General features: G+C 38.5%; 1 protein-coding gene across 7 annotated transcripts in view; it reads left to right on the plus strand.

Annotated features, from left to right (window-relative positions):
- LOC309696053 (leucine-rich repeat and fibronectin type-III domain-containing protein 2) overlaps nt 1-9,793 on the plus strand; it is a 255,686-nt gene extending 245,893 nt beyond the window's left edge. For all 7 annotated transcript variants that reach the window (XM_082517125.1, XM_082517124.1, XM_082517126.1 and 4 more), the window contains one exon: nt 3,053-9,793. In XM_082517125.1, coding sequence (XP_082373251.1) covers nt 3,053-4,034 — 982 coding nt within the window. In that variant the 3' untranslated portion in view covers nt 4,035-9,793. The remainder of the gene's footprint in view (nt 1-3,052) is intronic.
- Nucleotides 9,794-24,061: the final 14,268 nt, after the last annotated feature.

Genomic DNA, 24,061 nt, shown 5'->3' on the forward strand with positions numbered 1-24,061 from the left:
CATTTAGGTACATTAACCTCCTAAGACCCCAACTCTTTCATTGCATGCATTTTTAATTTGTCTTTGCTATTTTGGCTGATTGGGACCTGATGAATGTAAAACCAAAGAATTATCTTTTTACCTGATGTAGTTTCTGAGAAGAGGATATCAGGCCCTCGTAGAGCTAAATTTCGTATTGTGGTCTAGACTCTAGGCAACCCAATATGTGATGTCCACATATGTGGACACCAGGTCCTAGGAGGTTAAAGGATGAGTAACAACAATCAGATTTATTCATACAGTATGAGTCCCAATTTATAGGACAACTTGGCCTTTTTTGAAGAGAGGGGAAGACATGCACCAAAGGGCCGCAGGTCAGACTCTAACTTGGGCCTAGTGCTCTCCGGCCATACGGCATATGGTTGTCTGCTCACTCACTGATCTAACCCGACCCCCTACACCTTTTTTTTTGCCACATAATGTGTTTTGTTTCCTCAAACTAATGTTAACTTATGTAAAGAAACTCACTGAAGGATCCTTGAATGACTAGTATGCTGAAGTTTATACATTACCACATTATGGTCTGTTTTAGGCAGGAAATTGAGCATTTTCATTTCAGGCTTACTAGCACTGATAACTGAGGCTTACTTTCTCTATCAAACACCATATCTGATCACCAATACCTGATCTAATGAAATAATAAGAAAATCCAAACGGCTGGGTATTAGCTAGGATTCTAAGAATAGAACTGTGCACAGCAATTGTGAAAGATATCACTCTGCCCAAATGCTTTTAATGCAACTTGCCATCACTGTAAATTCAATAATAAGCTGTTTATCTGATATCCTTGCTTTCATACTTAGTGCCAGCTTTTCATGCCAGAAAAAGGGAACAACATGAATTTTGAGATTTTTTTTTCATCCCAGTGACAGAAACAGTGGATGACTCATCTGTGTTCTAGTAAACGGCCTTATGAATTTTCTCTAATTTGTACAAAACTGCAACTGTAAGGCTAATGTAAGCTTTGTAAAATGTATTTTCCTTTTTCATTCAGTGATTCGCAGCAGCAAAATTGTTTCCCTGAAAAGAGATTATTTAAATTGCATTCTTGATGTTGTCAGTCAAGACTGGCCCCATATAACAAAACATGTACATTTATTTGTTTGAATGCTAGTTTGAGATATTAAAACCATGCAAGTTCTTAAATGCAGATTTAAGGATGAATTTCTTAGTTTAACTTCACTTTAGTGCACAGTTGGTAGCCATTAATTTAAGTGTTGAGCACTGACTTTGCTTACCATGTGATTTGATGCTTTATTCTTTAATGTAATCCTCAGTATGTACTTTATATACAGAAGAAAAAATGGCCTAAAGCAATTCATTTATCTGCACACCAGAATACACATTATAAACTGGAAGGAAAAGATAATGTGAAAAGACAGGACAACTACTGTTTCTGAATTAATACTGATATCCTTTCATAGCATGCATATGTGCACCCCTAGCTGGCCGATGTAGTTTCCCACTGCCTGCACTGAAACAATGGCATGATTAAAAATCAATCACAGCCATGTGGAGCAGAGGAGGGATTGCATGAGTCCACTGGAACATGTGAGGAAGCACAGCTTCTTCCTGGTTATGGGAGAAAGAGGCAATTAAGGATGAATAATGAACTGTAGCCCCGCTGGTGTCTGGGCTCTTTGGTGGAGGCACTTCAGAGGGATCAAAGCTTTCAACACATATGCTATAAGAAAACAGCAAGCAACAATGGATGAATGACTGAGGAATCTATTTATACATGCCCTTATGGGTATGTTGGAGTCTAAACCTTTTTTACCCCAGTGTTTTCCAGTTTCACATCAATAAATTATTTGTTGTATTGTACATGTAATTACAAAATTGTGTTGGAATATGATACATTTTCAAATCAAAAGTTGAAATACATTATGTTTTATACACCCCTCAAAAATGGCTTGGATTCGAAAGTTTGTTGAGGCTTCTCTAACCATGATGTTAAAGCAAGATTGAAGACCAATTATATTCATCTATTGTCTTTTTTGGCAGAAGATCAATGGCCAACGTCCATTCTATTTAATTCTGTTTAATTCAGTTCAGTTTCCAAATCACAGAAAGTCACTTCAAGGTGCAACCTGTTCCTTATGGTACTGCTCCTGTGTTAGATTTTTAAAAATCTAATGGTCTAGGGCACGGTAGCTGAAAGTGGTCGTCAAATTATACGTAAAGTATCCTAAACACAGAAAAAGTATTTTCTAAACTGTGCATGTCCACTAATTGGCATTACCAGAGATTTATTAATTTAGCATCAAAACAGCATTTTAAATCCAACTACTTTGAAGTTTTGGATTCGATGGCAGCATGTGCGACCTGTCAAGCACAGCAAATTACCCTACAAAGAAGCAAGACAATTGTAACACTTAAAAAACTTTACTGCATTCAGTTGGAAAGTCATGCACAGGGTTTTAAATTACATGTTTTGACACGTGGAGAAAGATTGATTTACTAATTAAATGTCTCTGAGATCAAATATCCAGATGAATGAGTGGATAAAAGCAGTTGCTGTCTGTGCAACAAAATACAGGTTTTGAAAACACCCTTTTCATTGGCAAAGCTCTTGGGCAATTAACTTACTGCAGATTTGAGTTTCAGTTTAACTCAAAAAGCACTGAAGCTTAATTAAGCAGTCATATTAAAACATCAGAAATAATAACAAATTGACTTGAAACAACTTAATGCATGTTTAATGGATTGTACAAGATATTACATTTAGCCAAAACAATATTTAAAAATTGTCCATTCACTATTTATCTCATTACTATTTGCTTGCATGGATATCAAATGGTATATACCGGGAGCAATGAAGTCATCTTTTTGAATTACTTTGTGCATATAAATAACTACTTAGCATGGTTAATTGTGTACTATTTCCTTGATATGTCAAAGCATAAGATATTAATTCAAACTACTTTCAACATTTTGGCACTATGGCCTTGTTTTGAATCCCTGTGGCAAGAAGTCTGTATTTTTAATGTCGTCTCTCTGTTTCTGTTTTCAGAATGATTCCCATGACTAACAGGGCCTTTGTACTCACTAATCTGGTCCCAGGGATGCAGTATGACCTGTGTGTCTTGGCCATTTGGGATGATACTGCTACGACTCTCACTGCCACCAATATTGTAGGCTGTGTCCAATTTGTCACCACTGAGGATTACCCACAGTGTCAGTCTATTCACAGTGGCTTCATGGGTGGCACTATGATCCTGGTCATCGGTGGCATCATCGTGGCCACACTGCTGGTTTTCATCATTATCCTCATGGTTCGCTATAAGGTGACGAGTGGGATCCAGACTAATAAACTGCCCACTGTGAGTAACACATACTCTCAGACGAACGGAGGAATGAACAGGTTCAACGGTGCCCCACCACAGGTCAAATCTACAGTGGTGGTCATGCGTGAGGAAATGGTAGAGTTCAAGTGTGGATCGCTCCAGAGCAGTCTCTCTTCGTCCTCCTCCTCTTCTAACTCGTTAGACAGCCAAACAGCAAGAGGGGCTGGTGACCGCTACAGCATGCAAAGCAGTGAGTGCACCACCCTGCCCAGCAACAAGTTCAGGAGGCACGGCCCCAAAGCACGCCCAAACTTGGACCACCTTTTAGGGGCCTTCACCTCACTGGAGCTGCGAGGGGCAGGGAGAGATGGCGCAGGGACTTCTGGACCCTCCACCAGTTCCAATGCTATGGCAGTGGCTGTGGTACCACCGTCTGATAAAGAACCATTGCTTGGAAGGGCAGAGTCCACAACCATGCTGGGACGCATCCTAGGGCTCCCCCAGGAGGGTAAGCCAAAGAGGAGCCATTCGTTTGACATGGGTCACGTAGGGGCCACACAGAGTCGCAGCAGCTACCCACGCAGGATCAGTAATATCTGGACTAAACGCAGTCTGTCTGTTAATGGCATGCTGCTGCAGTATGATGACAGTGAGGATGAGAAGCCCAGTTTTGAGAGCTCCGAGTGGGTAATGGAGAGCACGGTTTGAAGACCATAAAGACCACATGTGAGATTCATGACCAAACAATAAATCTATATGAGAATAAAAGAAACATGAGTGAAAAGTGAAGGATATCCCAAAGGGAAACTATCTTCTGCATGAAGCTAACCCAAGTGACAATATAAGACACTCAAATCAATAGATTCCTGGTCATGATCTCATCTCTGACAGTGTCAAACTGTATTTGAAAAATGTCCCCATTTTAAAACAACTGCAGAAATGGCCCACAAGGAATATTTCCCAAACCACAGGGTACATGAGATTATCCCTGAGGGGAGAAAAGGGAAAGAAAGACAAGAATTTCTAAGTGGATTTACTATGTCTTTATTAAAACAACTGAATACCAAGAGGATTTGCCTCGATTGTGGTGAAGTGGATCATAATGTCATGGACCCTCAGCATGAAATGGGACTACTGCAACAGTAGAAAGACCAGAGGAGCTAGTAGAAAATTAAAACAAAGTCATTTTTATTTTCAGTCATTTTTTCTATCATTTTTACTATTTATTATTTGAGGCAATTCATCAGCAGAAGCACATCTCGGTACTGAGTTTGTAGCTGTTGGTCACATACAAATAGACCCTCTCACACATACACATATGTAGAGGCTACCATCTCTCATACAGCCATTGCAAACACTTTCAAATTGATAACATGATTAATTTTCAGTAACAATATGGTCCTATTTTCTAGATACCATAACAATGAACCACAGCAAGCCAGTCTTGTATTTGTACCTCAGGTTATGTATCGTACGTTGTTATTTTAAAGCAAGTAGGACTACAGCTAAGATTGAACACAAACAGCTCCACACACAAAGTTCTTTGCTTGATTGTAAAGCTGTCAAAAAACTATTTGTTGCCATCCAGTCAAAATCCAGTGTGTTTCCAGCTCAGGTTAAATCCTGCTCTAACAAAATGTCAGTTTGAGTGCTTTGATACTCTCCCCATAGGTTAGCCCTGGTGACAATGGTCCCTGCAGGCAAAAGGCCCATTGATGTAAACAGAGTGTTCGCCTCAGGGTACGGTTTCAGATGTTATCAAGATATATTATAGTCACTGGACGTGGATGGTGTTTGAAATCCATCAAGCCCACTTAATCATTTGCCCAAAGCTGCCAAAAGCAGGATCTATCGTCAGGCTGTTATTCTCATGAGGTAACACAAACAAGAGAGTATGGCAATTACTCATTTAGCCAGGTTAAATGGAGGAATTTGTCATTTGATAAAGGTCATCGTGCTGCTTAGAAGAAAGGAAAAAAGGGGAACGATAACTCATTAAGGGCCAAACATTTCACCAAGTTACATGATACAGAACCTTTGTTGGTTTATGTATTATTTCAATTGATCCATCAGAGAGCCCATTTATCTTTCATTCTCTTTCATACAGTGCTGTACATTGCAGTAAAATACTTTGAATTAGACTCTACTCAGATTACTGCTGATCAAAACTGCAACATCTCTGCATTTTAATGCCTTTCTCGATATTCTGTGGATCTCTGCTGCATTTTAACATGTGGGATGGTCATCGGTTTTCGTTTCTTCCCTACAGTAGGTGTACCGTTCTGTATATTGGCATTCTTTTTGTACAATAACTGGGTGAGAATGTAAATGGGGATGGGGGAAGGGGACAATCGTGCAGTAGTACTTTTATTTTTATGTGAAGCAAACAGTGAGAAGGTGCTTTACTGTGACGTACCAACTTGATCATTGTTAGTTGGCTTACTGAAATGGGAGTGGAGGAGTGGCTTTTGTTAAAGGGTCAAGCCACTCAAATGACTAAAATACTTATTGTCCAACTTATCTCAAGTGGTATTCCTGCATGTACACTGTAGACAATCTTGGTTTTATTTGCTCATGGTTTCAGAGAGCTTTGCCTCTAGTGCAATACAACGGTGTTGGAAAATGCAGACCAATATATATATAGTTTAACAATGTATCTCTTCTATAGATCTGTTACATCTGTTACAAAAATGATCAGGACCCTGTTTACCTAAAGCTTTAATCATTGTTTAACCCAATATCACCACAAAACGTGCAATAGACACGCCAGTCCACCGTGTCCGTTTCACTCTTTGCCTCTACGAAGCGTGAAAAGGACACGCATGTCGAAGTTCCAGTAAGCTGCAGTAAAAGAAGAGGGAGATATTTTATTTCAAGCCAACTTGAAAAGAATCACAGTAAAGTGTTTAAATAGATATTATTAACACATTTACATGTAAATACATATTAGCCCCCTAGCTTAACCATTTGTGGCGATTAAGGACCTTGGAATGTCCTGCATATGTTTTTTTGGTCACTACTGACTTCTTGGTTCTAAATATATTATCTGCCACTGCTGGTAATGCGGTAATGTAACTTCTGTATGTGTGTCCATTTCATGTTTTGGAGAGGCAAAGCGTGAAATGGACGCGGTGGACCAGAGTGTATATTACATGTTTTGCCGCAATACTGAGTTGCACTGTATCCGTGCCATACAGTATATCCATTCTAGCCAGTGAGCCACACTGCTGACATTAAGTGTGTTTAACTGTATATGACATACAGTATATCCAAATGAGCTTTAAAATCATGAGCTTATAAATTCAGCAATTTAAAAAGCACAAACATTCTCTAATAATGTGTCTAAAATAAATGATAAATTCAGAGTAATACCTACAAAGTGGCCAACGACATAAATCATTTGTTCAAGATGATTGCAACAGGGTTATGGGACGAAGCGTGCACTGCTCCAATGGATGAATGAGACTTTTTTCTTATTATTCTTATTATTCAGTTGCAGGGATAGCACTTTGTTCCAGAAAGCCACATGTGCATTTAGGACTGAGACAGTTGAGGCATGGAGTTACTTTTGTGTCATTTAAAATATTACATTTGCATTATAAAACATAAAAAAACAACCTTGTTTTTAAATCCAAAGGTTTTACTGTTGAGCTCACTCTCGTGGGCAGTCTCTGTTGGTCAGCATGGCAGCTTCCACAGTTTGCAAATAAGAGAGTGAGAGCATAAATGACATAAAATCAATGTGTAGGTGTGTTTGCACATAACATTCATCTTGGTAATGGCAATAATGTTATGTTTAAACTACGATTGGTATTATTTTACTTCACTTTTTTTTGCCTGTAGCCAGATATGGATTTTCATAATCAGTTTCCACATCACAGTTTGTTGAACAAAAGCAATCTACATGGAGTCCTTTATAAAACGAAACATTCTTTGTGTTATTGTGGCAAAGGCTAGATATAAACATACCTGTGCAGTGACTTTTCTGCCTTCTTTGCTCTTTCTATGCTTTCACCACACAATTATTTACCAACTGTCAGTGTTGTGACTCTAATCAGTAGAGACATGTCATATTTCACCTTAAGACCCACGTTCGACTTAACCAGCAGCAGTTTTGGATTTACACTCAAAAGTTTGATTGATATTAAATCAATGAAAGGAAAACTAAGGAAATAAGGAAAAAACATCTATACAGTTTTTTCTTTTTCTTTTTTTTTTTTGCAAAATTATCTTGTTTGTTTGCATAAAAGTGACAGAAAAGTACCCATATTAGTCCTTACTTCTTTAAGAACCATATATTGTTTTATAATAACATTTCTACTGTTTTGACAATCGTTCCCATTTTCCAGTTCAGTTCCAAAATGATCTGATTCATGAATTGAACAAAAACTAATTCAGCAGCAGCAGCAGCAAAACCGTTCTCATCAAAACCCTCCAATATCAGTGTAAATGTTCTTCTGTACCAGAGCTGTAGCCCAGGTGCAGCAATAAGCTACACAGACATGCTTCTGTATCACTGTCTGATTTTTTTTTGTTCCCAGCATATTGTTTTCCACGAAAACCTGTATGAAACACTTTGAATCACTGCCAACTATGTAACTTTTCGCAGGAATTTGCTAGCCTGAGGAATACCTACACAATGCTGAACAGAAAAAATCGAAATGACTGAGCCCGTAATAAAGTGTTAATCTTTATCTTTGAGATTTTGAGTCCTCAACGAATGTCGTTTTACCCTCAATTTAATGTTTGCCAAAACATTACAACTTTTTGAACAATTGTTAGCTTACATTTTTGAAGATTTTTGTCTTTGCTGCAAATGAATGAGTGCTACAGACCGTGTGATTCATAACATTTATTATTTATTCTTAACAGAATAAGTCAGATTACCCAATATCATCAGCACGTTACTTTAGTATCTCAGGTATTTTGTTTGCAGACACTTGTCTGCCTAATTTGCCAATAACAGTTGGTTTTAATGACAACGATGCAACAAAGTCACAAAAAAAAAAACAAGTTAGGTACATTTTTATCTATATTGTCCACTTTCATGCAACAAATCATCCTCCCTCTTTTGGTTTCATTTCTATTAATTTCTCATTATATCCTGATAGTTTCACTCATTATTATAAGCGGAGAGCATTTTACCTTACATATTAAAACAAGTTGTTTTGCTAAAGATTTTGAAATTGAATTCATTGTGACTATAAGCAGAAGAAACCTAAATCTATTCCCATCTGTTTTATTTCATCTGAAGTTTCAAGGATGCTTATTTTGGAATTTGAGCAAATAAAACCAGAAAACATTTGCTTTTGTGACACTGGGGGTACACGTTGAAATATGTATTTTAGTGAATGTGTGAAGTGACCCTTTAACCTGCCGTCTCTGCTTGTGACATCATATAACATCCCCCTCCACTCTGCTAACTAAGATATAAATTTAAGTGTGTATTTGACTCAACATAGTCATGATTCTCACCTGAGGTTCCAGGACAAAAACAAGAAAAAAAACCTGTTTATGTGTGAAAACATTTTGCTACAAAAGAATATAAAATATTGTCTAATTCCTATGAACCAAAATGGCTCTTCTGTCTTTCTTCTTCCTGCGACATCAAGTTACTTTACAGATTCCATTATTGATGACATTTTTCAAATGTGATCCTTATGAATGGAAAGTGTTGTCTAACCGCGTCTGCCTACAAAGTACAAAGAAGCTAATGGAGTGTTCTTCCCCTCATGCGGTGTTTGTTTGCCGCAGATGAGCCACGGGTTTTCCTCCTGAGGTCCAGCTGCTGTAATCAGGCCAGTTGCTGCTGACTCACCTCAGCACTGCCCTTATTACAAATCACCGGTACATGCAGCTCCTGGCCAGAGCCCATAATAAGGCCTTAATTCATATAATCTGTCAGGAAAGGTGCTTACGGCAGCACAGAGTAAATATAATCTCCACAAGGGCCAAGCGCTGCTTGATAAGACAGCGATGTGCACCTCCTGAAGGCTCAAGAGGAAGATGACCGCTGCGTGCTGAACGTCGGGAAGTTCGTTTGGAATGGGGCTTTGTGTTTTCACGATACAACGGATATTCAGATATACACTTTTATAGGATCTGAGCTGAAAGGTTATCAGATAGACAGCAGCATTTTTTAAGAGAGTAAATTAAGGACACTGCATTTTTTCTCACATCACAGGTTTATGTGTGAGATCTGCAAGAGCTATCAGGTTGCTATTCAGTAAAACAAGTTGAAGAAAAAAGCACCTTTAACAAACCTGACAGTAGTCTTTTTGTGTGTTTTTTTTCTTACACTGTTGTTTCTTTTTGTGACAGCTACATTGAAAACAAATCAGAGCGTCAATGTGTTTACAAAGTCTGCTGCCACTTAGCATTTATTCACTGAAACTGAACATGAGCCCAGTCTGCAGGTCATCATATTTGCATAAAGCCTTGGTAAATAAACCTGATGTTTTGATGTATCTGGAAAACAAAGAAATGTTTTTTCCCTCACTATTGCTGAAGTTGGAATGTTGATGAAAAAAAAATGTAACCGTACAGTCCACAAGAAGAAAGCTACATGAGGTAATACAGCCTGTTTCTACATCCACCTTTCTAAATATAGCGCAGGTATGATTTGCCACACAGGAAAACATGGATTCTTGCAATCGAGAAGCTATAAAGAAACAGCATAAATAATGGCAAAGCATGGTACTTCAAATAATATAAAATATTTTAAGATATTAATACCACAACAAAAATAATTCTTAAAAAAAAAGTGAATGCAGAGGAAAGCAGAATTGTCTTACTTGCTTACTTATTGAACCACTGAGTAATACAAAAAAAGTCCTTTAGTGATGAAGGGTTACACAGTCTGGTGATTTCTTAACCGGAGGTGTAATGGTTGGATGACTCATGAAAAAAAATCAGCTTCTGTCTCTCTCACTCGTCAGGCTTACTCTCGGTCCCTTTGTGTGCATACAATAGCTGTAACTGTATCTGTAATCTCTAGACTTTTCAGACATGATTTTTGCTGCTCAGCCACTCTATTGGGGAAAACAGTCAGGTTCAGTAAATGTTTGTATGATTTTCTGATCTCTAATTCTATATTATACAGGATTATCTTTGCAAGATGCACAAAACTGAACAACTGTGCAATTTGCACCTTTGCTTTTCTTCTATTTCTGAAACAGAGACCTTAATGTGCAGCACGTGAAAAGGACTGTTCATCCTTAGGCCACATGTCTTTAAGCATTTTCACTTCGAATCTATTCAGCTGAAACAAATTCTAGTGTATTTAATTTGAAATGGTGAGAGTGTCCGTCAAATCAAATGTGGCCAGAAGAGCCTCTTTCCAGTGTAGTCAGTGGACTCTGGTGAGTTTTCCTTCCAGAGGAAAATAACCAAACACATTTGATTTGATTTTTGTGAAAACAGTTCTGGGATTTTAGAGTAAATTGCTAGTAACAAATATATCTGCTGTCTACGAACTGTTCGGGGAATATTTCTGTTTAGCATGTATTTATGTAAATCACTGGATAACCATGGCCAGCACATTAGGACAGAGAACTATTATGTTTTGCTTACATCCTTTGTGGTTTAAGTTGATTCAAAAGAGTAGCATCCCAGAATGTTTGTACAGATGCCTCTTCGTTCTCTCATGAAGTGTTTGTTAGAATTAAGTGATTTATCTGCAGGTGCAGAGTGATAAACATAACAATCACGTCCATAATTACTCATTTCTTTGTGAGCTCTTAGTGAACATAAATGTACGCAAGAAGTTTTAGAATGCCCACTCCAGAATGCAAAACATGCAGCAGCTCTCCGAGTTACTTATTAGTCTGTATAATAAGTGCTTTAATTTTGGCTGGTTTCTAGGAAGTCAGCTTGAACAAAAATCATACCAGAACTGATCGATGCATTATTTATTCCCACCATGTTAGAATGTTATCATATGCTATTTACCAAAGATAAAGGTGAGTTTTGCAGGCATTGGTCCAAATCCAGAGTTTCCTACTTGATGATAATTTTTTTAATCTGCACACCATGGGCTGACACCGCCATCTTTGAAGAGATATGACTCAAGAATCAAATCCAGTTTCTGATGAAATTAAATGGTCCAATCCGTGGCTTCACAAAGAAAGGTAACTTCTATGAAACTTCCTCAAAAGCACCCCTGCTTCAGGACTGATTATTTATTAACAAGTGTAAAATGTTATTCTATTTCAAATAATAGCAGACAGTTACTGCAGGTACCTCTTAGTAATTTAAAGGGATAGTTTTACAAATTATCACTTTAACCCTACCTACCATAGAACCAAGTCCGCCAGAGCTTATCTTTATATTTTTACATGCTGTAGTGCCATTATTGGGAGCATTTCAAATTGCTATACATCAATACAACTGTTATATCCCAAATGTTAATAATATGTATGCATTAAGTCCATAGTAACTACATAAATTGCAAAAAAGTGGAAAGAAACTACAAAAAATTGAAAATCGTTTTTGTTTCTTTTTTACATATATTTCTAGCTAGAGAAATTTAAGACGTTTATCCCTCAAAACTGTAAATACAAATAAGTAGCACAAATTAGTTTCCCACCACAGGAAATTTATTTTGAGTGTCTTCATAGTTTTATTTTCAGATATACCAATTTTTATACACTGCAGGAAAAACCAAAAATAAATATCATGTAAATTTGTAAAAAAAAAAAAGTGCATCAAAATAAACTATTTCCAGCAGTGCAATTTGAGTTCTAAGCATCCCAGAAACTATACAGAAAAGCATAAAGTCAAACACGACTTTTAAAAAACACCAGAATAGGCTTACAAGGCCCCGAAGATAAAAAACTACATTTTCCGTGAAAATGATGTCATTTCCGGTTTGGGGCAGGAAATGGCAGACATGCGATAGTTTGTGCTAACAGCTATTCCAATGTAGGAAGTGTTATGAACAGCTGATCAGGACAAGCTGATGGCATAAAATGTAAGTACAACTCCTCCGGTTTCATATGCAAAAAGAATTATTGCGCTAGCTTATGTGGTTGCAGTTCTACAAGGATTAGAATTTAAAAGGAAGAATTTAAAGGATTTAAATAGTTATGCAAAACAGGGTCCAGAACAGCAAAACAAACAAACAAAAAAATGTACTATTCATCAGGTGCAAGCTGTGTTCCAGGTCAGGAAAGTGCACCAAGCAGGACTGCTCAGTAAAACAGTCAATGTCTCAAATAACATGAATGAAGCATAATTAGCAGAGTCAAAATTGCAGACACAAACAGTGGGAGCTCAATTCAAGGTTTATTTATTAGGATGACGTGTGCAAGGGGACGGATGAATCCCAGACAGAGGTTTTCCTGAGAGATTTATTTCAGAGTGAATTCTCAGTCCGACTGGCTGGCACATGACAATGTGAGACGGGGAGAGAAGCTCAGGCACACACTAGGAAAGAAAAAAAGGCTGAATCTGATACCAGTGTTGAGCTGTAGAATCTGGCAAAGGCTGGATGACTGAGCCAGTCCTTAAATATTCACGAGGGATGCGATCTGGTGCAGGTGTACCAGTTACGGATCAAACAGGAACTGCTGAGAGTATGTGCATCCAGGAAAACCTCTGACAAAGTAAGGCCTGCCCACTCACACACGTTCAAACCAAAGATTCACAATGAGGGACAGGTCCATGTACTTCAAGAAACTGAGGAACAGGCAACAGCTCTAAAGAAACAATAAAAAGCAATAGTTAATACATTTATAGAGTTTATCCAAGATGATGGAAAGAATTGAGCAAAGTCTCAGATACAGTATGTGGGGGTGTAACTGGAGGCAAATGCATCACAGTGGGCTTAATCATGGCATTAAAAAAGGGCGGAGCCTGTCACGGAAGATTTAAAGTAGGGAAGTAGTAGCACAAAAATATGTTAACTAAACGAAATGGGATACTAATAACAATAAAAATAATAATTCAAATGTGGCATTCAGAGCTGTGCATGCAGAAAAGGATTTATTTACAGCAGCAGGTGAGATATGTACACATGTACAGCAAATGTGGGGAGTGGCCTCCAGGGATTCCAAGGGAAGGTCCAAGGCTGGGGGAGGAAACACACTCACACTCCTCTTCACTTAGCCCATGATACAAAACACACTCAGTCCAAAATCCACGCCGTGCCTCATTCACACTCTTGCTAATCCAGGTAGGGTCCAGGGAATACAGGCGGGGGTCCAAGAAGGTGGAAGTAAGTACAACGATCCACCGAGGACCAACACTCCACCAAGGCCTTAAGTACTGCCTGAAGCAATTAGCAGAGATGAGCAGCAGGTGAGTAGTGCGTGAGCGTGGAGTCCAAGATGGCCCAAACACCCAGACAGCGCCCTGGAGGAAAAGGTGAGTACAGCAAACCATGACAGTCTGACCCGACCCAATGAGCATGCCCAATATAGTTTTTCATTCTGACTCTCACAGAGTCCCATGTAATACGTGCAATAGACACGCCGGTACATTGTGTCCATTTCATGCTTTGCCTCTCCAAAACATGAAATGGACAAGCATGCAGAAGTTGCATTACCAGCAGAGGGAGATTATATATTTAAAGCCAAGGAGTCACTAATGAGCAAAAAAAACGTATAAAGTGCATCGCCAGAGACGATTATGCTAGGTGACTAATATGTATACATGTAAATGTGTTAATAATGTTTGTTTAAATACTGGCTTAGTAGATAATTGGAGTGTTGGCTTGAAATAAAACATCTCCCTCTTTTGTTACAGCAACTTACTGCAATTTCTGCATGCATGTCCTTTGGAAAGGTAAAGCATCAGATGGTGTCAGTCATGATATCACAGAGACCATAATTTACAAAACAAACTTTTTTTTTAATTAACCTGAAAATAAAGAAAGCATCTAAGTTTTTAGGAAAGTGTTAATTGAGACCCAAAAGCTACACCTGGGGTTTACATATACATATTCTATTTGTTTAATTACATGTAGTTCCCCACTCCCCAACACAGCCCTTAGACTACAACCACCTCGACTAATGCATAACGTTAAGCAGATTTCTGATTTTTCCCCACAGAAAAATTTACCTCGGATAAATAAGCTAACCCGAAATAAATCCTACCAATAAGCAGAATTGAAAATGACATTGGCCTCCACACAAGCTTAAAACTTTCATTCCCTACACAAATATAAATAATTCAGTTTAACTCCATATCATTAGCACTAAGGCTAATGATATGCCAGGAGTCTCCACACACACACACACACACACACACACACACACACACACACACACACACACACACACACACACACACACACACACACACACGGCAGTATATGCAGATTCAGCTTCCTCACTTGAGTGGAATAAGTGTTCTGATTTGTGCCAGCTAGGATACGAAATAAGCACTTTGTTAACAGCAAAGTTTTGATGAATAGAGAAAAAGCAGGCAAGATTTGTTGACTATCATTGTTTCTTTGGCTGTGCTACCCAGTAGGCGCGTTCATCCTAATTATCTTGATCTGCTTTCATCTTTGACTTTCACTCTCAGTGCTTTACTCCAGAAACTACTACTTAAGTTTTATTTTGCAGGGCAGTAACCCCGTTTAGGCTGTCTGATTTTTTTAAACAGTTACTTTAATGCAGCTTTTGCACGCTAGCAGACCCACAATGCATCTATCCATCTTCTAGGATGCCTGAGCGTGGCCCGCAGCAGTCTGTTTTGTCTTTTTATAGAGTCAAAGCAGATTTTATTGGAGGTCATGAATAAAGGTTTTCATGTCCAACATGCTTTTTGAAACCAAGCCTTATCTATCATCGCCCTCATCACTACATTCATGGTGTTCCTGTATTCCTTGAATGCTATATTAATAACCCTATTATTAATAGCTCCTAAGGGACACACTAACTCAGCGTGGGGTTTGTTTATTCCTGAGACAAAGTTGTCTGGGCAGGGAAAGTTTAAAATTTGTGCCTGCCAGATGCAATTTTGCCTCTTCTCCGAGTCGGTCTGCTTTCTATCTGGCTTAATAAGTATCACATTAGCTGTCACTCTGACTCTCTCTCTGTAACAAGCAATTAAGTGAAACCTGTATAATAGTGTAATAATAGTCAAACTGCAATAAAATGCTTCTCTGGATGGATAGAAAATGCAATTACATCACCCCATTATTACATTAACTGTCATTTCTACAGTTTCTTCATGATGGGCTCATATTTCTATTAATTCCAGTCTTGATATTTTCATGTCTGCCATACCTAACATGATTTTATGAAGTATTTATTCCTTGAATAATTTTACCAACGTCTAGTTATTTCAGCAGATGTAGTAATGACTGGCTGAAGAAAATCATTAACAATTGTAGAGTAAAACTTCACTAATCTATATAATTTATTCAGATTCAGCAGTTTGGAGACAAAGTTAGAGAAATAAGGCTGAGATACCTGAGGTGGGATAATGAATAAATTGAACAATTGGACCTCTTAGCAGCAGAGGAAAAGAGGAAGACTAAAGAGAAGTTTTATGGCTATAGTGAAGGAGAACATGCAGAGGGCTGGTCTGACACAAGAAGCATGGGGGAGATAATCCTCTGTGGTGGCCCCAAAGGAAGCATCTGAAAGAAGATGTAAAAGATTCAGTCCGTTCATTTACATTAATTTCCCAATACAGCAGGCATGCAGGCTTCACATAACTCTATACACAGCAGACAGCTAGTAGGTAGAGAGTATGGTGTTGTATTAAGGGCTCAGCATTCTTCTGTGTAGGCAAATACCTACGCAAATGGGAGAATAATAAAAAGAATAACTTCACTCCTTTACATATTGAAATATTTTTTTTCTATTTATTTTACATTTAAGTTTTTTGTGAGTTTTCACAATCAACCGGAGCTGGCCTCCTGTGATGCACCTACACAATGTCTGTGTTCCCCTAAACTTTCCCTGCATGGGAGCTGCGCTAAGTTTCCAAATAACCAGTCAATGCGTGCCCTGCGTTGCATCAGTACTTCTCCACCTCCACTGATTATTTTTTCAACACCTCCATTTTTTCATCTTTCAGCTCAAGAACTCATGTGCTATTCAGAGTATGATGTAATATGCGATGTGAGATTTGGCACTGAAATCACCCCTGTATGCTGTCGATAGCCCTGTTAAGTGAGCATGTCAATACTAACGCGTGAAGGTCACAAGCAAAAAAGGGGTAAACCTCAATCATCAATTTAAAAAAAAAAAGAGAGAGAAAAACGAACTAAATCTCCCCTGTCAAATAGTGTTATCAACAGACACACATTTCTATAAATTAAAGTAAGTCTATGAAGGCTTTTCAACCTTATCTGTGCAAACTCAACCTATAAGCGCTTAAGCAATGCTTCATTCAGCTGACAGTTAATCACAAACTTACTAAAGAAAAGCTTAGATAAAGTTGTGTTTACTGAATGTACCCAGGAGAATAAAACTTTGAGCTCTAAAATGTAATTGCTGCCTTGCAGACTGAAAAAAAGCTCTGGAACAGAAATGTAAAATCTGTCATGATGGAATTTCTAACTGACTGTTAGAAGCGATGCAGCAGTTTGACAGCTCGAATCAGTTGGTTGACAGACTGATTTTTTTATTATTCAAAAATCTGCGATGATCTGAGCAGAAGTTTAATACATTTTGTCTAATGACAGAAGAAGCAACTTGTGTTCTGGGGGCCTCTGGATGTCTGGAGTTTTGATCTCCTCCACACCTGCTTCACGCCCTGGAGGACGGGGCTGTGGCCCCCCCACACCCTCTAGCAGATTATTACATGAAGGAACCTTTTAAAAAAACAAAAAACAAGCGCGTCCATGCTCACAGGTGTACACACGGGTGATCACACCCACAAACTACACCCTTTTTGGCTCCTACCTCAAAGCACACTGTGTTCTGTTGATCTTATGTGCTGCACAATAATGTTTAACATTTAGTATTTACTGTCATATTCCCATATATCATTGTGATGTTGTTTATTCTATTACTCTTGTTCTCTTCTGCTTGCTTTCTTTTTTCTTTCTCAGCAGGTGATCCAGGTGATCGATATATGCATTTTTTTTTCTCTGCTCATTCTGTTGGTTTTTGTCTTTTGCCCTTCTCCCCCGTCCCTCTTCTCAGCTGTTTCTCTTTCCCTCTTTCTTTCTCCCCTTCTTTCCCCCAGTCAAGTCTGTCCCGTATTCAGTAAGTGAAAATAAAATAAACAATAAAAGGTGAATCAAATGGACCATTATGGCAAGGCTGGGATGATCAGTTTGGTAAAGTAAATCCGTTGGGCATCTTTCTTTGCCTTTAGACAACAATTCTGATGGCAAAAGAGCCAAACGGGACAGGCCAAAAAAAAAAAAAAGTAAGATTTAATAACCCAGAACATCGACACGGGAGAAAAATCGCTAACCAAAAAAAAAAAAAGAAGAAGAAGAAGCAACTGTTTGCTGTTAAATGTCTTAGCTGCACCAGTTAATCTCTTTTTATATTTGGTAAATGATTAAATGACTGTTGGTATAATGAACCTATAGGAAACAGTCATCTGATTTTGATGTGCACTTTAAGGTCTATTTTGTTTTTGCGTGTCTCGGCTAATGGATTGGATGGAACTGTTTGGTGGGAAAAAATTAAATTAAATAAAATCTCACAGCATGTGGGCGACAGATCCTGAGGTAGAGTGTGGAATCCACTAATTGGAAGGTGAAAGGGGTTCGCTCCCAGGCTCCTCCACTCCACATTTCAAAGTGTGTTTAAGCAAGAAACTGAATCATAGACTAGGCACAAGAAAATGTGATGTACAAACATACAAAATACAGGCTTTGTGTGAATGTATGTTTGAAGGGGTGAATATAACTTTGTGTTAATCAAGATGAGTGGTTGATAAAACAATAAAATGCTATGGATGCAGTCATCTTACAATTTCTATGCCCTTCACCAAACTGCAGTGCCAGCTAGCCAGTGAACACAGCAGAGCTAGCAAGCATAACAGACAGTTGTTCCCCCAAGTGTTTCAGGAGGCACACACTGACCCCAAAATCATCAGGTGATTCAAACTAATGTTGTGTCTTCTATAGCATAATAGCAATTATGGCTTCTTGTCAAATCTGCCCAACAGCAAACTCTAAATGTTTCTGACCAACTGGTTCCTTTTTTAGTAGGCTCGCGCCCAAAAAAACAAAACAAAAAAATAAATTGCAACCAAATTAAATAACAACTCGAGGTGAGAATTAATGTGAATATATAAGATAAGTTAAGATTACTGCTGACTGTAGCTATCACTGCAATAATGCAAAATCTAATTTAGTGACCCGCAGCATCAGTAGAATTACATACTGCAGCTCCTGATCAATAATGTTCGTCTGCCTTTCCTTAACAGGCCTATATTGTGTCTCACTGCTGTTGTATCAGTGATAACAAGAAGTGCCAGCAGCATTAATTAACAATATATGTTTGTCAGTAATGTATGACATTGTAGGTTATTGGAAGAAAAATAAGATAATTGGAGTTATCTACACATTTGCCAGAGATGAGGTGGAAACAAAGGAGACAAATTACACAAAAGCACATGCGACTTTCAGATGGACAGCTTTTGTTTTGCTGTCAGGAGAAGCAAATAAGCTCCATTAATGGTGGCGGTCTAAATCATCCTTTGACTGCTGGCTGAAGAAACATCACTTTATTAATGTTATCTAAAGATTTAGTGTCGCTACTAAAGCTGAAACCAGACAGAAAATACTTCAGCGAACAAGTAATAGAAGCCTCTCCTGAATGAGTTACAATTCAGTGGTAAGATCGGGTAGGTAATACCAGAGAATTTAGTCAGAGTTTAGAAGTGACTTACCTGGATTTACTGATGATTTAACTGGAATTTACAGACTCTTACTGGTGATAGTCTGTGGTAACACTGCAGAGTTTCCACTAACCTTGCAAAAGATAAAAAAAATAACAGTAGGAACAATGGCAACTGTGCACAAAGATGGCAGGAGTTGTGTCAAAATGTTTAAAAGACATAAAAGATGTATAATAACCTGTGATTATATTATGTAAAATATCAAATATAAGATATAACCTTAATAAATGTAACATGAATATGTTCTGTTGACTAAAATGAACCATGCACAAAGTACTAACATCATAACAGTGCTCACTGTTGCCTCACAGCAAGAATGTCCTGGTTTTGGGGCTTCCTGTGTGCAGCGTGTTCTTTACTCTGTGGGTTCTCTCCAGGTATTCGAGCTTCCCCTTAAAGGCTGTGCCTGTTCAGTTAATTGCTGATTCTAAATCGACTGTAGATGTGAATGTGAGTGTGAATGGTTGTCTCGATAGGAATTTCTTGAATGTGTGCCTTCTTTTTTCCTCTGTTCTCTGTCTTCCTGTCTATGTCCTGGAAATCAGTCTCAATACGCTCTGCTGATAGGTGTCTGACTTCCTAAAATGCATCAGAAAAAGAGAGAAAAGGCTTGACAGAGGAGCTATAATCAAGGATTCATAGACGTATCCTTTGTGGAAAAGTTTTTTACCTTCATTGTGTAAAAGAGTCATAGCACACATCAGCAATATACAAACTGTGATGGGAGTTTGTATATTGCCTTATATTCCCTTAAACTTTGTATCCATTACTTACATCTGTTATATAAGATGACCAAAACTGTAAGATTTGCTGTCAGATGGCAAATGCTGTGAATTTAATAAAACCAGCCTTAAATATAGGGCAAAAAGTGTCACTGTTAGGATGGTAAAAACTGTTACATCTGAGATGATAAAACAGAACATTTTTTGGCTATGACAAAACAGTTTATGAAGCATCTGTGCCAAATTTCATATTGATTTGACGCCTCTTTAAAACTAGGTTTCAAAGCAAGGCTGTCTCATTTTGTTAAATATTAGTTGCCTCCTCTCTCTCCTTTTTGTCTCCTCCTCCTTTGTAGATGGACTAAGACATGAGGAGAGGGATGAGGAAATGTGCAAACTAAACTATATACAGTATTTGTTTCTTACCCAGTGACATTAGGATAGACCCCACATCCCTGAGCTGGATGGATAATGGATGGAGATCCGTTCTAGGTCTGTGTCTTTAGCCTGTTTTTCCCATGCCATGTCTTAAGGCATGACATATGAAATGTGTCACGTCTCATAACAGGATTATGCTCATATAATCATAATTTTGTACCCATCTGATCACTGGAACATATACCAAAAAATCACAAGTTGGTCCACTAATAAATGGTCCAAAGTTTCATTTGAAAGAAAAAGCTAGTTCTACCTATTGATTCATGTTTGAGTTTATGCTCAAACAGTGAGCACCACATAACGAAGCTCTGCATGACATCTGAAGCACAGCATGATACATCTCAGTAGCTCACCCCAGCTCACCCTTTTGTAAAACATTGTGTAAATGTCACTCAGTAAATAGAGCATAGAAGTGTGTATAACCTCAAACCCTTCCTCTTGGCGGCTCCCGTCCCCGGTGCTACGTCCTCCACCCCCATGTCATCCAGATGGTTGGGATGATGAATGGGACTAAATCATTGTATCCAACTGTAGCAGGTATGTGGTAAACTTGTTTGCAAATCTCATGCATAAAAATTGCCTCTGTAATTGAAGAGACAGATTTTCTTTCTCTGCTACAAGCATTATGAATATTTTATGGCACACTTTCAAGTGTGCAAATGGTCCCGGAAATAAGTTCCATCCACAAATCATATTAACTGAAATGCTATTTTCTCAGGCCCATCTGCCAGGTGAGTCTTTTCTGGTTATATCTATTTTGTTTGCTTTCACCAGTGTGGAGATTACATGGACACCAGTGGCACTTTCACTTTCATTCTGGTGTTTTCATATATTTCCTAAAGATTAAAATGTGCAGGAAGAATTCATTTGAAGCAGCGTGTTAGATGTGTGCTCGGTTCAAACACATTATGACTGTGTACACTATGCAGCTCATTTTAAACTCTTGTTGAGTGTTTCACTGTTGAGTCATTGCCTTTTTCACAGTAGATTATCAGGATTTGTTGGGCTTGTGTCCTGTAAAGCCAAAATCTATAGTTGATCTCCTTCCAGTGAAAGCTGGCGAGTTGTACATATGCCACTTCATGAAGAATCCAAATGTTAAGTGTACAGTGACCTAGAGAGCATGCTCATTATCCTTCTCAGTCCAGCACACAAACAGCATGGACAAACTGACCTCTGGTTGGCACTTGCATGAATGTGCTAAAATAAAGTAATTCAAATTATGTAGTACTGTTACAGTGTAGAGTTATGGGACCAAGTGGATTAGATTTAAATACATCAATCGTCCCTATTCATTTGTCTGCCATAGCAGGAAACTTAATTTACCATTGATTTTCAGGCTGTTTGCTTTGTTTCAAATAAGGTTTCTGAGTTCTTTATCTGGACAGGGATATGAAAGATTAACTTGGGGCGATCATGGCTCAAGAGCTGGCAGTTCGTCTTGTAATCGGAAGGTTGCCGGTTCGAGCCCTGGCTCCGACAGTCTCGGTCGTCGTGTCCTTGGGCAAGACACTTCACCCGTTGCCTACTGGTGGGGGTCGGAAGCAGCCTCGCCTCTGTCAGCTGTGGCTAAATTGTAGCTTGCCATCACCAGTGTGTGAATGGGTGGATGACTGAATGTAGTGTAAAGCGCTTTGGGGTCCATAGGGGCTAAGTAAGGTGCTATACAAATACAGGCCATTTACCTTTTTTTTTTTTTCTGCAATAAAGAATTTCTGTAATAAATGTGCCTATATTTTTGTCATGGCACTGGGTCTGGTGACCCAGTGTTTGTGTTTGAATTATGGTTTTCTGTTTGTCTTATATTTATAGTTTCTGGTTAGAAGTTTTCTGTTCCTGTGCCTCCTCTGTGTTCCTGGTGAAGGTCTAATTCTGTTCTCCGTGTGTTGTATGTTTAGTCTTAGTTTTCTGTCTTTATGTCTTCCCAGTGTCCCACATCATTTGACTCTTGTCTCTCTGCTTCATATTCCCGCTGTTTCAGAGTCTGTCTCTGTGTCAAGTCCGTGTCTCTGTGTTATGATTCCTGTTTTATTTTGGCAGTCTGAATCATTGTCAATGTATTCTGCTTTGTTTTCTATATCTCGTTAGTCTGATTTGTCCCAGCTGTGTTCCCACCTGTTCTCCATCCTCTCGTTGTCTTCCCAGTGCATTTAAGCCCCGTGTTTCCCTTTGTTGCGTCGTGCCCTCACTGTGCTGTGTTTCTCCCTGCGTGGTCCTGATGAAATTCTAGTTCTCAGTCCCTGGTTTGGTTTCCTAGGTTGTGTTTTTAGTTTCTGGATTTCATGCTCGAGGTTTTGGTTTGTTTTTTATTAAGTTTATTTTTATAGGGAAGTCTTCCCAGCAAGAAGACTGTAAGTTTCATTCTATGTACGAGTCCTGCGTTTGAGTCCTACATTGATGACAATTTTATCTAAACCTGCTTTTAAAAAAAGTTGTGACACTGTAAAATGTGACTAACAGAATAATAATTTGCAGATCTCAAACTCTTATTGTATTCACAATAAAACACAGAAAGAATACCAAATGTTTAAGCTGAGAAAATGTATGATTACTTAAAAAATATTAGCTCATTTGGAATTTGATGGCAGCAATACAAACATGCAGTCAGGCAGGCATGTTTAGCATCCAGACTTTTCTACTATAAAGCCATGCTGTTATAAGAGATGCTGTATATAGCTTAGCATGTGTAAATATGCAAGACCATCCCTGAAAATTCATCATTTTGATAGGTTTAGTAGCATATGTTCCTATGTACATCAGAGCACTGATAATGTCTTACCATGTGGAAAAGCTGCCACTTTTAGAAAGACTCATACACACCATACTTCAGAGATTCAGGCTTTGGAACCAGGCTTCAATATCATCAAAAGATTAAGGAATCTTTTGAAAGTCTTCGTAATTTTACTTTGACAAACATGTTTTGAAATTGTTCCATTACCTTTAGCCTCAGTTATGTAAAAATCGGTGAACCTCTGCCCACCTTTACTTCTGAGAAACTCTATAAGACGCTCTGTTTAAACCATTTACATCATTGTAACCCGGGTTTAAAAGATGCATAAATAGTAAAAGATAAGTGAAGTCTGAGAATATAAATATCAAAGAGTTCATTTATTTAAATTTTCTTGTTTATTAAAAAGGTAAAAGTTCATGTAAAATTATTAAAAACATGTTTGCATTGTTTAAAATAAGTTATCTTTCTTTTCTTGTGAATTGTTTGTGAGAACTGTAATTTCCTACGGGGATAAGGTCGGTGAAGGTAACACAGGGTGGAGAAGGAAAAGGGAAAAAGAGACGAGAGCGCGAGAAGAGGTGGTGCGTGAGTTACACGGAGCATCCGGAGAAGTTAGCTTGTTTTTTATGTACTAAGAGTAAGTGTGTTTTGACTTTTCGGACAGATAAGTCACAGTGTCGGTAAGCTAGTGACATAACACGTAAAGTTTCAGCGTGAGTCTGCTGGACTGTGTGCTTTGTTTCTTGCGGCTGTGCACGCATTAAGTTAAAGTGAGGCTAACCCAGCCGTTCGCTAATAAGGACTACTGTAGGCTGCCGTTTCGCTATAGTTGTGGAACGTAACAAGCTGCAGAGGATCGTTACCGAACTGGATAACGACGGACACACCCCAGATAGTCACTCTGAGTGCCCGCGTCACTCAGAGTACCTCTGGCAACGTGGGAAGCTAAAACAGGTAGCTTGTGGAGCACGTGGAGATCACGGACCTTCCTCATCTTTGTGCTACTGCATTCAGAGCGG

The sequence above is a fragment of the Aulonocara stuartgranti genome, assembly GCF_965226115.1.
Source record: "Aulonocara stuartgranti genome assembly, chromosome: 19".
NCBI classification, from domain to species: Eukaryota; Metazoa; Chordata; class Actinopteri; order Cichliformes; family Cichlidae; genus Aulonocara; species Aulonocara stuartgranti.